General features: G+C 42.8%; 1 protein-coding gene across 2 annotated transcripts in view; it reads left to right on the top strand.

The window, feature by feature from the left end:
- LOC123750813 (uncharacterized) overlaps positions 1–15,298 on the top strand; it is a 222,123-nt gene that overhangs the window by 125,600 nt on the left and 81,225 nt on the right. The window contains exons 2-3 of one of the 2 annotated variants that reach the window (XM_069315595.1): positions 5,833–6,023; positions 11,762–11,943. In XM_069315595.1, the coding sequence (XP_069171696.1) occupies positions 5,833–6,023; positions 11,762–11,943 (373 nt within the window). The remainder of the gene's footprint in view (positions 1–5,832; positions 6,024–11,761; positions 11,944–15,298) is intronic. The other variant, XM_069315596.1, reaches the window with a different exon arrangement.

Raw genomic sequence — 15,298 nt, forward strand, 5'->3', positions numbered from 1 at the left:
AATGATAAAAATAAGAAGTAATGATCGTCATAAACATAACATAAGATATCCATGACCGTAATTAATACAGTGTGAACTCTCTTAAACTATGCTCACCGTGAAATCTCGTCACTAGGCATAACTTGTCACTCTGCAAAACAAATTATTGACTATAGTGCGACAGTGAGAATAAAAATGACCACTTATGTTTTGGAGTGCTATTTTAGTCAAGAAATACTGTAAAGGATGATTATTGACTAAAGGGAATTTCGCAGACTGCTGGTGTTTGATGTGTTGAACTGCTTAAAGGAAGCATATTTGCTAGAAAAAATTCCTGTGAAATAATGCTTGTTATATGTTTTGACTATCTAGCTAATAGCATATTGCCTGGCTAATAATGAAATGAAATGTCACATTTTGTCTGACTCACTTAGCACAAGTGAAGAGAAAACATTGAAAAACTGGCAAAGGTTAAAAACTCTGTGAAATCATATCTGTTATGATAAGTTTTGACTAGCTGCAAGCTATGTTTGCCTTCTCTCTCTAATCTACACGCGCGATATGAAATGTGAAAAAAATCTTACATTATGCTATGTTAACAGTGCTTGAATAAAATTATTAAGAGTGCTAGGGTACTCTTGCACGCAGTCATCTCGCTAAGGTGTGTCGGCGACAGAAGTGTCAAAAATGATGTACCTTGCATACATCAAATCTTTAGTGATTTATGCGGCACCTCTGCTTGTTTTTGATGAGTGAAAGGAGTTTGATGATACGAATAGTAATTGCTGACATTGAGCATATTCTCAAAACATAGTTTCTGCAAAAAAAAAAAAATAACATTAAATTAGATGCGAGCTGTGATTTGAAAACAGAAGATGTGTGATGTGTGGCTTATTGTGTGGACTCTGGAGATATGATCTCCACATATAAGTTTCTCAAGGAAAGCGGTAATATTTTTCTTTGTGTTTGGATGTAATGGCTAAACATGGATGACATTTTCAATAATGTTATTTGGTCATCCAACAAAGTTGATTTTCCACGTTACGTTACATTGTGTTACAGAGGGTTAAAACTGGTAGACCGTAATATTCATATGGTAGGAGATGTAATGGAGATGGACTAAGTCATACTTTTATTTAAAAATGACATTTTGGACTGTAAAAGTTGATTTGCGTTACGTTACGTTACGTTACGTTACATTGTGTTACAGAGGGGTAAAACTGGTAGACGCCAATATTTATATGGTAAGAGATGTAATGGAGATGGACTAAGTCATACTTTCATTTAAAAATGACATTTTGGACTGCAAAAGTTGATTTGCGTTACATTACGTTACGTTACATTGTGTTACAGAGGCTAAAACTGGTAGACGCTAATATTTATATGGTAAGAGATGTAATGGAGATGGACTAAGTCATACTTTCATTTAAAAATGACATTTTGGACTGCAAAAGTTGATTTGCGTTACATTACGTTACGTTACATTGTGTTACAGAGGCTAAAACTGGTAGACACCAATATTTATATGGTAAGAGATGTAATGGAGATGGACTAAGCCTCACTTTTCGTTTCAAAATGACATTTTGGACTGCAAAAAGTTGATTTGCGTTACGTTACGCTACGTTACATTGTGTTACAGAGGGCTAAAACTGGTAGACGCCAATATTTATATGGTAAGAGATGTAATGGAGATGGACTAAGTCATACTTTCATTTAAAAATGTTATTTGGTCTGTAGAAATATGATAATGATTTCCACGTTACGTTACAATGTGTTAAGGGTCTAAAACTTGCAGACACCAATATTTATATGGTAAGAGATGTAATGGAGATGGACTAAGTCATACTTTTTGTTTCAAAATGACATTTTGGACTGCAAAAAGTTGATTTGCGTTACGGTACGTTACGTTACATTGTGTTACAGAGGGCTAAAACTTGCAGACCGTAATATTTATATGCTATGAGATGTAATGGAGATATTGTGTTTGGCTAAATGGGGTTCACATTTCAATAATGATATTCGGACAACAGCCAGAAAGTTGATCTCCACGTTACTTAATGATGATATAATGCGATGCAAGCGTGTGCTAATATTTTATTTGTGTTTAGAATGTAAGGGCTATAGGAGAATGTCTAGACTTGCATACATTTTCAAATGCTAATTATGTAGGCAGTAGAAAGTCTGTTTTCCCCATTACGCTACATTGACTGTGTTACAAGAACTGAAAATAGACATAGCCCAGAGCTATTTCACTATCGACTCACCCGGTCTTATTCTCATCGATTGGTGTTTACATTTGGATGATGTAGGTCTTTAGAGACAGCCTTAAACTCGGGGATAATGAACAAGTCAATTTAATAATAGTATCAAGACTGTGTTTTTCCACATTGTCTTATATATGTTTACTTTGCTTGGAATTTGTATGTTTGGAACATTGCTCACCTAAGGGAGTGAGAATGAAGGACGCGTTTGAGCTATAGCGAGGACTGACCGTGATGTGTATGTTTGTTTGTTTTACCACAGTGAATATGAAGCTACATTATGTTATGTCTACCAGTTGTTGAATAAACGTTATGTTACGTTATGTGATACAAGAACTAAACAAGCTTGTGCTAACCTTTTATTGTGTTTGGATGTAATGGCTAAACATGGTTTACATTTCATTATTCAGACATCGGACAGAAAGTTGCTCGTTACTCTTAAAATGATATTTGGGCAAAGAACGAAGTTACCATATTGGTCACATTACATATTTGTAATGATATTTGGGCAAAGAACGATGTCATCATGTTGGTCGTGTTACCTTACAAGGTTGTAAGGGTGAGAGTGATGGGGGCTCGAAAATTGGCATTAGTCGTGCATCCTCTGGTGCGCTGTCAGTCTAAGTGAAATGAAAAAAGATACGTGAACAGCGGCAGCAGGAGAAAGGAATTGATGTTACTTTCCCCCCAACTATTAAATGATCTGGAGAGAGAGAGAGAAAGAAAGAAAGGAAGAAAGAAAGAAAGAGAGAGAGAGAGAGAGAGAGAGTAACCACTGACTGACTGACTGCTATGTGTATCCCATGCAGTTGTGTTTACAAAAAAAATTATGATTTGTTATAATAATAAGATTGAAGACCACCTTATGACTCTCGATATTCTTAAAAAAAATGCTATTTGAGCAAAGAATGATGATACCATGTTGGTCACATTGCGATACAAGGTTACACATATGATCAGAAATAATACTGAAGGCTTTGCTCGGTCTGGGAAGGGTGAAGTGATGCTGGATGGCTTGGGCTTGGAAGGGGGGTGGGAGGGGGGGGTAGGGGTTGGGTGGGGGTGGATGGGGAGAGGGTAAGGCCATCCCAGTACCTCGTCCATCTCACAACGTCTCAAACCGCCGCGAAGGTTAGACCTTAACGGGACGGATTGCCGTTTCATTCATTCAGGAGTCATGAACATTCTGTGACATTGTCTTGCTATGATAACGCCGTTGTGTGATACAAGGTCTGCACAGCAGTAATGGCTGTAGGAAGAAGAGGTGATGGAGATTGAGTAAACATGCATACATTTCAATGATCACAGTTAACAAGAACAATTTGTAGGTAGAGATCGCGTCTCCGTGACGATGTGAAATGTTTCCCTCTTTTAGTTAACGCTAACCTACTGACTTTGACTGAGTTTACTAAGTGATGTGCCATGTGGTGACACTTCTCAGGTCGATGTGACGGTCTGTGATCCTGGTCCATACCACTCTAGAAGGTACTGGGGAGAGGGGGCCCCACTCTAGAAGGAAATGGAGGGGATGGAGAGGGGCCCCTGATGGTATGGGAGAGTAGGGGGATGAGGGGTGGGAGTGATTGACGATGACAGGTGAGCCCCTGCTGGCGGAAGTATGAACCTCGCCCCCCTCCTTAACGAATCGCAGTGGAGGGAGAGCCATGCTGGGGTGAACATCTCCAGACTACTCTGAAGACATCGAAAAGCCATTAAGGCAAATGGACCACATCCCTCCTGCTGGACTCTGCTCTCTTGTCCTCTCCCACTTCCGGCTGTGAGCATGGCTCCAAGAAATAATGGATGTCAAAACCGCAAATGACCCCTGAGCAGTCTCACACTGAGGGGGACCTCCCCTCACCCTTCCGTCCCTCCCTCACCCCTCCCCCACCCCAAACAACATAACCGCCTTATGTTGGCTCCCCCCCTCTCACTCAACCTCTACATAGCTTTACTTACTGTCATCAAAACTATTATCTACACGCAGGATTAAGTCTACGGCAAACACACATACATATTCATTTACTCTTTCCTCATATTCCACTCTTATCCTTGTATTTCTTACTCTACCACATAGCCCACATACTCTCCTACATCCCCAACAACATGACCTCCCATCTTTCCTGACCACATACCCTAACACCGGACGCTCACACACATCCGACATGCGCCAAACTTCCGGGAAAATCCCCCCAAACCCTTTGTGACTAGACACCTGTGCGCCACCTGCCCAGCTGGCTCTCAAGAGAGCCACCTAGCCAGATGGTGCGCACTATTGAATGACTAGCATTTCTGTATGTGAGGTTGATCACTCATGTAAGAGTCTCCGAACAAAAATAAAATTTTCTGTCTTAACTAGAGCTCCACATTTTTGTCTCTACTGTTGTGGGGCCAGATTCACGAAGGAAGGTATGCAAGTACTTACGAACGTGTACATCTTTCCTCAATCTTTGACGGCTTTGGTTACATTTATTAAACAGTTTACAAGCATAAAAACTTCCCGATCAACTGTTGTATTTTTATAAACAGCCTCCTGATGATTCGGAGTTCATTAACTGTTTAATAATTGTAAACAAAGCCGCCAAAGATTGAGAAAAAATGTACAGGTTCGTAAGTGCTTGCGTAACTGCTTTATGAATCTGGGTCCTTGTCAATTTGTGAATAATATGAAGTTGTCAGATTCCACGTTTTCTTCGATATCCATCTGTGCAATAATGGGGGCTAACCACATTCATTTTCCCTTAAAGAACCATATTTTTAAAATATTGGCAACCATTCCCACTGTGTTTGCATAGTTTTTCTCTGTTATTGCATTTGTGATCTCACATGTATTAATGGATTCACCTGTTTCTATTGTTGACTCTCCTGTCCCAAGTTAGTGCTCCAATAATTACATCCTTATGTAAACTTTGTCTTGCCCTAGTAAATATCTTAATCAGCACCTAGCAGCAAACCCATTTATCCTTATTTCAATGTCTTTTAGTTTGGGGTTGAGTCTTACCTTAATATTTTAGTCCATCTGGGAGCCCCTGTTATGACTCGCATTGCATTATTTTGAATAACCTCAACCTTTGCCTACTGGCCAGGAGAAAGTGAGTAAGGCAGGCGCTGCATAATCATCTAAAGAAGAAATGGCGAGTATGTAAAACATTCTTCACACTTTGTGTCCCGCTCCAAGACAGGGCCCTCATTATATGATTGCTCTCATTATATTCAGTCGTGGTTTTGCTTTTCCTCCAAATATTGGATTTGCTTGTTGAATGTCATTTTATAATCTATCCACGCTCCAAATTGTTTATAGTGAAGGAATTGTATTAAAGCTCAGCAAGAATACAATGTTTGGGAGAAGATGCTGCTATTAAGAAGAATAAGATTATATTAAGAAGAGATCCACAAGTTGCAAAGAACCAGAGCAACTTTGTGGCTTACTGTTAGAACTTATGTAAATAGAGAGATACACTCGTAACCTCAATAAACACTTCTGTGTTTTCATCCCAAGCTTGATTCACCGTCCTGAGTCTTGATGACACTGCCACTTACGTCGTTTTTCCTCACCTTTTCTTCTGTCCTATCCTTTCTTGTCCTATTTCAGGAAATACCGACGAGCATCCACTTACCGGCGAGATGGGCGCAGGTGGGAGTGGGCGCTGCGTGCGTGGGGGCAGACCATACACTTGGCCAGGATCCTGGAGGCCAGGCTCTCCCTCGTCAAGTTCGCCGCTACCCTCGCATCCTTCCTGGTCTTCGTCTGCATCCTACCAGTCCTCTTCGTGCTGTATTCTGGTCAGTATGTGCGTGTGTGATAATGTGATCATTCAAATTTAACATTAAATCGACTACTGTTATCATAACATAGTTCTCAAGAGTCCAACTTTTACGTATTATCCGCTCCTGCTCTTTCCGGGGTGACATTGTTCTTGGGGTCATTTCCTGAACCTGCCAATGTATAAAGGACTCTATATTTGTAGATTGTGGCTTAGCTCTATTGTGGACTCATTGGGTACTGATAGGGGCGGATGGTGAACATAACAATAATATAATCACGATCACAGCTGGGACTGTTGGCACCAGCAAGATGACTTTCAAACTCCAAAAATGATAAGTAGAAAATGTATAGTTTTTAAAAGCAGATGTGTTAATATCATGCATATATATATATATATATATATATATATATATATATATATATATATATATATATATATATATATATATATATATATATATATATATAGTAGCCAGAACGCACTTCTCGGCCTACTATGCAAGGCTTGATTTGCCTAATAAGCCAAGTCTTCATGAATTAATTGTTTTTCGACTACCTAACCTAACCTAACTTTTTCGGCATATATATATATATATATATATATATATATATATATATATATATATATATATATATATATATATATATATATATATATATATATATATACATATATATATATATATGTCGTACCTAGTAGCCAGAATGCACTTCTCGGCCTACTATGCAAGGCCCGATTTGCCCAATAAGCCAAGTTTTCTTGAATTAATATATTTTCTCAATTTTTTTTCTTCTGAAATGATAAAGCTACCCATTTCATTATGTATGAGGTCAATTTTTTTTTATTGGAGTTAATATTAACGTAGATATATGACAGAACCTAACCAACCCTACCTAACCTAACCTAACCTATCTTTGTAGGTTGGGTTAGGTTAGGTAGCCGAAAAAGTTAGGTTAGGTTAGGTGAGGTAGGTTAGGTAGTCGAAAAACAATTAATTCATGAAAACTTGGCTTATTAGGCAAATCGGGCCTTGCATAGTAGGCTGATAAGTGCGTTCTGGCTACTAGGTACGACATATATATATATATATATGACAATGTCAGACCACGGAGGAAAAATGAAACAGGAATTTCCTTAAGTACTTTCGTATATTAATACATCTTCAGAAGGAGTGAATACATCTTCACTTCTTCTGAAGATGTATCAATATACGAAAGTACCTAAGGAAATTCCTGTTTCATTTTTCCTCCGTGGTCTGACATTGTCACATTTTTAATCACGTGTTTATTTTCGTGATATACACACACTATATATATATATATATATATATATATATATATATATATATATATATATATATATATATATATATATATATATATATATATATATATATATATAACTGAAAACTCACACCCCTGATGTGACTCGAACCCATACTGCCAGGAGTACAGGCTCCATTAACCGCTCGACCAACACAACCGGACAAAAGAGGATGGTAGCCGTGGCTATTTCCATCCCCCCGCCGGCACTCGGTTGGTAACCTTGGGCATGGTATTTTATCAAATCACCTCATTCTTTGGGGCACACGTGAGGAACACAAATGCGAACAAGCCTGAATGGTCCCCAGAACTATATGCAACTGAAAACTCACACCCCAGAAGTGACTCGAACCTATACTGCCAGGAGCACTCTGCTGGTATACAGGATCCATTAACCGCTCGACCAACATGACCGGACAAAAGAGGATGGTAGCCGAGGCTATTTCCATCTCCCCGCCGGCACTCGGTTGGTAATCTTGGGCATGGTATTTTATCAAATCACCTCATTCTTTGGGGGCACACGTGAGGAACACAAATGCGAACAAGCCTGAATGGTCCCCAGGACTATATGCAACTGAAAACTCACACCCCAGTAGTGACTCAAACCCATACTGCCAGGAGCACTCTGCTGGCATACAGGATCCCTTAACCGCTCGACCAACACGACCGGACAAAAGACGATGGAAGCCGAGGCTATCTGATAAAATACCATGCCCAAGATTACAAACCAAGTGCCGGCGGGGGGATGGAAATAGCCTCGACTACCATCCTCTTTTGTCCGGTCGTGTTGGTTGAGCGGTTAAGGGATCCTGTACATCAACAGAGTGCTCTTGGTAGTATGGGTTCGAGTCACTTCTGGGGTGTGAGTTGTCAGTTGAGTGATTTGCTTCCATCCTGAGCTGTGGCTGAGAGCACGGTCGACATAAGCATTAACAACACTCCTCTTGTACCTGTCTGGGCAGTCACTGTTGGCATTGAGGCACATTCCTATGTTTGTTTCCTTAGTGTAGACTGCAGTGTGGAATCCTCCGCTCCTTTCAATGACTGTTACATCTAGAAAGGGCAGCTTCCCATCCTTCTCCATCTCGTAAGTGAAACGCAACACAGAATTCCGCTCAAATGCCTCCTTCAGCTCCTGCAGATGTCTGACATCAGGTACCTGTGTAAAAATGTCGTCAACATACCTGAAGTATATGGCCGGTTTCAAGTTCATGTCGACTAAGACCTTTTGTTCGATGGTACCCATGTAGAAGTTTGCAACAGGACACCTAGGGGAGAACCCATGGCGACCCCATCTACTTGCTTATACATGTGCCCATCCAGGCTCAAGAAGGGTGCCTCTTTAGTACAAGCTTGGAGTAGTTTCCTTAGAATGTTTTCTGGTATGTCAAGATGAGTACAGGCCGGATCACGATACACTCTGTCCGCTATCATCCCGATTGTTTCATCCACAGGTACGTTGGTAAACAGTGATTTTACGTCCAATGAGGCTCTTATCCCTTATTCCAGCCTTTTGAGGCACAGCACGGTGTCGAGCCATCCTGTTTCCCGCCAAGACGCCCTGATGCTTCCCGGCACTAGATTGGCCAGGTGAGGTCACGTGCCGGAAGTTGCCAATGACGAGAGCCCTCGGGCGGTGTGACGTCATGAGGCGGAGGGCTCGGGGCGGCGGGCACCTGGGCGGAAACAGTACGTCACGAGCCGTCATGGAAGGGAAACGCGCTCGAGTGAGCTCCGAATCTAGAGAGCCCTTACCAGTAAATTTAAGCTCTGCTTCGATTCTGCAGACAGTCTGAGAAGCCATCCAACTTCCGTGGAGTGCCCAGAGGCAAGGACGGACTGGATGAGAGAGCCAAGAGCTTTATCAAGAGTCTGCAGCAGGGTGAATGTTGGGCTGGTGACGTCTAAGACGCCCACTAGAGGACCACGTCTTACACATCAAGCGAGAAGCTAGGGCCGGGCCCAAATCTACTGGCAGTGAGGCGAGGGAAAGCTGTGCTGGACTGTGAGGTGTCGGCAGTGCCAGTGAGAGTGGAGGAAGGGCGACGGAGTTACCTGTCTCCAGTACCCTAGAGAAGAGGAGGAGGAAGGCAGTACCTGTTGGAAGTCAGCATGGCGAGGACGCGTTACCACGAAGGTGACGGAGGAACCTGTGTGTGTGGTGGGAACTAGTCGTCAGCAGAGCAGACGCCAGAACCAGGCTCCTCAACAGAGGACGAGTCAGCTTCGTGGTTGGAGTGAAATAAGGTAGATAATTGTCCCTCCCCTTACCCCTTTTGAGCTAGGCGAGCTAGAGTATTTTGTATGTTGTGAACATTTCTTCTCATTTTACTGTCTAAGTGATAGAATATTAGGCTAGGAGCCAAGAGCATTTAGGCGTGAGTTGGTGCGTGTGAGCACTAACGTGGTGATGTTAATGATCCTGGAAGGGTAGTTGGTGTGCAAGGAGCCAGCAACGTACTTTGAAACGTCCAGCTGAGGCATGGGAAAATCACGACGGTCTGACAGCTGGTGCTGTCAACTGATCGTGCTGCCAGAGGCGCGAGGTGTGTGCCCGCGCTGGAGGAGTTGAGCCAGTCAGCTGACCGTGTTGCCAGAGACGTGTCATCGAGAAATGTTGCTGCCAGCGGATGATTCCAAACAGACATTTCTTTATGCCATTTATATGTGTATATATGTTTTTCTTCAGTAAACTTTTAAACTAACTGAGGAGTTTAAGTGAGCCTCCATTCCCTAGGGCTATATATATATATATATTTATGAGACCATTAGTGACACCTTGTACTGCACATGATATTGCATCCTTGATTAAGGTAACCATTAAGGTCACTGACGTGTTGCTGGGACACGAGCATAAACACCCAGCTGGCGACCTGAGTAGACCAGAAAAAGAAGGAAAAAATGTCCCAGTGTCAGGACGGGCAGGTTTAGGTGAGTTATAGGAAGCTTGAACCTCCCCACTCACTAGGGGTGTATAAGGCCAGCCCTTAGTTGACTGGGGGAGCCCAAGGGCGAGCAGTGGCGCCCGGTATTGAGCGGCTAAGACCTGTGGGACGACCCCAACCACAGGTAGGTTAGGGGGTGAACACTTGACAAATATATATATATATATATATATATATATATATATATATATATATATATATATATATATATATATATATATATATATATATATATATATATATATACAAATATTGCATGTATGGCTGGGGACCATTCAGGCTTGTTTGCATATATATACATATATATGCATTCCAACATTGTGTTGGAATTGAGCTGTGTTGTTTACCATACCGTTCATTTCGTAAGTATAGGTACAGATGCCACACCTGTGAAAGGTAAAACTATGCTTTTCTTGAAAAACAACACCTTATGTTGCATGTAAGAGCAACACACATGCTATAGTAAATATGGTACAATTCCAGTTAAATTTTTCTGATTGCATTGATAAATTGAATTTTCATAGATTTTTATTTATTTTTATTTTGATTTAATTATTTTGTGTGAATTGCATTGGAATTGAGCTGTGTTTTTTCCATGCTGTTCATTTCGTGAGTATAGTTTTTTTTCATAATTTCATTTCATTTTTTTAACTGTTTTTCTTATATTTCAGTGATGGGAACAACAGATCACTTGATGTTCCCAATTTTCTGATGGGAACATCATACCATTTGGGAAGGCATAGGAATAGGGAGTGGGGAATGGCGGGGATGACAAGGGGACAGAAGTGAGAGATGGTGGGGAGGACGAGGGGAAAAGGGTTATCTTGAGTTATCTTGAGATGATTTCGGGGCTTTTTTTTTTTTAGTGTCCCCGCGGCCCAGTCCTCGACCAGGCCTCCACCCCCAGGAAGCAGCCCGTGACAGCTGATTAACACCCAGGTACCTATTTTACTGCTAGGTGACAGGAGCATAGGGTGAAAGAAACTCTGCCCATTGTTTCTCGCCGACGCCCGGGATCGAACCCGGGACCACAGGATCACAAGTCCAGCGTGCTGTCCGCTCGGCCGGCCGGCTCCCTCCAGGGTAATGGGGGAGCCGGCCGGCTCCCCCATTACCCTCACCGCTAATGGTAGGGGGAAGGATGAGGAGACGGGGAAGTGTGGGATGGCGAGGACGATGGGAAGGGGGAATGGAGAATGGTGGGGAGGACAAAGGGACAGGCGAGTGGGGCATGGTGGGAAGGAAGAGGGGATAGTGGAGTGGGGAATGGTTGGGAGGACTGGGGGACAGGGAAGGTTGCTGTGGCTCAGCAACGCACATGCATTGCTGAGCCACAGCAACGCGTGGCCGGGTACTGCTAGTATATATATATATATATATATATATATATATATATATATATATATATATATATATATATATATATATATATATATATATATATATATAAATAATATAAAATTCTTTTTATTTAACGTGTCCACTAGGAATCAAGTGTTGGAGAATGGTGGTGGAGACGTGGGCGCTGCAGACGATGGAGGGAGTAGAGGAGATGACGGGGGTGACGGTGAGGGCGGCCATGGAGACCTCCGACACCCCTGGCCTAGAGACTCTCCTCTTCTGTCTCTCTGGGGCACCACACATTGCCCACATCAGGGCCAGGATTATGGTCAGTGACACGCGCACACACGCACACACACACACACACACACACACACACACACACACACACACACACACACACACACACACACACACACACACACACACACACACACATCTAGCACATACGTACAAGGGGACACAGGTGGAAACTGAGTGCCCAAATGAGCCACAGAGATATTAGAAAGAACTTTTTTAGTGTCAGAGTGGTGGACAAATGGAATGCATTAGGAAGAGATGTGGTGGAGGCTGACTCCATACACAGTTTCAAGTGTAGATATGATAGAGCCCGATAGGCTCAGGAATCTGTACACCTGTTGATTGACGGTTGAGAGGCGGGACCAAAGAGCCAGAGCTCAACCCCCGCAAACACAACTAGGTGAGTACAACTAGGTGAGTACACACACACACACACACACACACGCACACACCCAGAAGAATCCATGGTATATTAGGGCATGTATGGAAGCGAAGAAACTGAACAAAAGGGCGTGGAGGAACTTCCGGAATAACAGAACACCAGAAAGTAGAGAGAGATACCAGAGAACCAGGAATGAGTACGTCAGGGTGAGAAGAGATGCAGAGAAAAGTTTTGAAAATGATATAGCAAACAAAGCCAAGACCGAACCAAAGCTACTCCACAGTCATATCAGAAGGAAAACAACAGTGAAAGAACAGGTAGTGAAACTTAGAACAGGCGAGGACAGGTATACAGAGAATGACAGAGAGGTGTGTGAAGAACTCAACAAGAGGTTCCAAGAGGTCTTCACAACAGAACAAGGTTAGTTCACTGTGCTAGATGAAAAGGAGGTAAACCAGGCGGCCTTGGAAGTTCGAAATTACGAGAGAGGAGGTCAAGAGACACCTGCTGGATCTGGATGTCAGAAAGGCTGTTGGTCCAGACGGGATCTCACCATGAGTACTGAAAGAGTGTGCAGAGGCACTTTGCTTGCCACTCTCCATAGTGTATAGAAAGTCACTGGAGACGGGAGACCTACCAGAAAAATGGAAGACAGGAAATGTGGTCCCAATATACAAAAACGGCGACAGGCAAGAGGCACTGAACTACAGGCCAGTGTCCTTGACTTGTATACCATGAAAGGTGATGGAGGAGATCATGAGAAAAAGCCTGGTAGCACATCTGGAGAGAAGGGACTTCGTGACAATTCGCCAACATGGGTTCAGGGAGGGTAAATCTTGCCTGACGGGCTTAATTGAATTCTATGACCAGGTGACAAAGATTAAGCAAGAAAGAGAGGGCTGGGCGGACTGCATTTTTTTGGATTGTTGGTAAGCCTTTGGCACAGTACCGCATAATAGGCTGGAACATAAGCTGGAGAGACAGGCAGGTGTAGGTGGCAAGGTGCTCCAGTGGATAAGGGAGTACCTAAGCAATAGGAAGCAGAGAGTTACGGTGAGGTGTGAGACCTCCGATTGCCGTGAAGTCACCAGTGGAGTTCCACAGGGCTCTGTACTCAGTCCTATCTTGTTTCTGATATATGTAAATGATCTCCGGAGGGTATCGATTCATTTCTCTCAATGTTTGCGGACGATGCCAAAATTATGAGAAGGATTAAGACAGAACAGGACTGTTTGAGGCTTCAAGAAGACTTAGACAAGCTGAAGGAATGGTCGAACAAATGGTTGTTAGAGTTTAACCCAACCAAATGTAATGTAATGAAGATAGGTGTAGGGAGCAGGAGGCCAGATACAAGGTATCATCTGGGAGAGGAACTTCTTCAGGAGTCAGAGAAAGAAAAAGACTTGGGGGTTGATATCACGCCAGACCTGTCTCCTGCAGCACATATCAAGAGGATAACATTAGCGGCATATGACATCAGCAACATACGAACGGCATTCAGAAATTTGTGTAAAGAATCATTCAGAACTTTGTATACCACATATGTCAGGCCAATCCTGGAGTATGCAGCCCCAGCATGGTGTCCATATCTAGTCATGGATAAGACTAAACTGGAAAAGGTTCAAAGATTTGCCACCAGACTAGTACCCGAGCTGAGAGGTATGAGCTACGAGGAGAGACTACGGGAATTAAACCTCACTTCCCTGGAAGACAGAAGAGTTAGGGGGACATGATCACCACATTCAAGATTCTCAAGAGAATTGATAGGGTAGATAAAGACAGGCTATTTAACACAAGGGACACACGCACAAGGGGACACAGGTGGAAACTGAGCGCCCAAATGAGCCACAGAGATATTAGAAAGAATTTTTTTAGTGTCAGAGTGGTTGACAAATGGAATGCATTAGGAAGTGATGTGGTGGAGGTTGACTCCATACACAGTTTCAAGTGTAGATATGATAGAGCCCAATAGGCTCAGGAATCTGTACACCTGTTGATTGACGGTTGAGAGGCGGGACCAAAGAGCCAGAGCTCAACCCCCGCTGGCACAACTAGGTGAGTACAACCACACAGGAGGTCAGACAGCCGCGGTGGGCAGAAGGGTCTGGGAAGCTCTTGCGAAGCTAGTGAATTGGGGGGAATAATCAGTGTATATGCGTATATGAGTGATTGAATAACTAGTAAGCTCACTCAAACCACAAGAAAGTGAAGAAAAACAGTAGAAACAGCACCACAGAAAATAAGTAATGAGTACATCGTGGTATTGTGAAATTGTGGAGCCGGAGCCTTACTAGTGACCTCACCAGCTGTGACGCGGGACGCAGCGACCTCACATCTTGACCAGCCGCGTGGAGTACTTTCTCGCCTGTTTGCAGATTGTGCAAGGTATTGAGGAGCGCCTTTTTGGCTAGATTGTTACTGCAATGACCATATCAGGAAGGGGTTCAAGGTCAATCACCAGCAGGGAAGAGGAGGAGGACAGATTTATAGACAAATTAATAAGGAAATTTGTAGAGAGATGAAGCGATTGGATGGAGGATCTAATCCAAGGGATTAAAAGCGAGTTATTTCAGCAAATATAGGATGCAGTAGAGAGGCAGAAACAAGAGCTTATGCTCTATGTTCAGGAAGAGATTAGGAAGGGAAGAGAGGACTGGGAGAGGGAATGTGCTCGGATCACAAACGAATTAGGAAGGATTAACTGCATGGCTAAGGACAGAGGATTAGTGGGGGATGGGTTAGTAACTGCGGTTGGGATGGAGAATCCCCAGGGGACAGGCTACCAGCATGACAATGAATTACTGAGGAGACGGTCTATTATAATACATGAATTATTCGAATCTGGGGCACCAACAAGACAAGAAAGAATAGAGACGGAAAAATATGAATTGCATGAGATATTGAGATGTATTGGAGAAGGAATGGCAGAACACGAGGTGGATATCAGCCGCCGGGTTGACCTTTCAATTGTACCAAGAATACGCCTGTTCTGGTGCAATTC

Source organism: Procambarus clarkii, chromosome 81, assembly GCF_040958095.1.
Source record: "Procambarus clarkii isolate CNS0578487 chromosome 81, FALCON_Pclarkii_2.0, whole genome shotgun sequence".
NCBI lineage: Eukaryota > Metazoa > Arthropoda > Malacostraca > Decapoda > Cambaridae > Procambarus > Procambarus clarkii.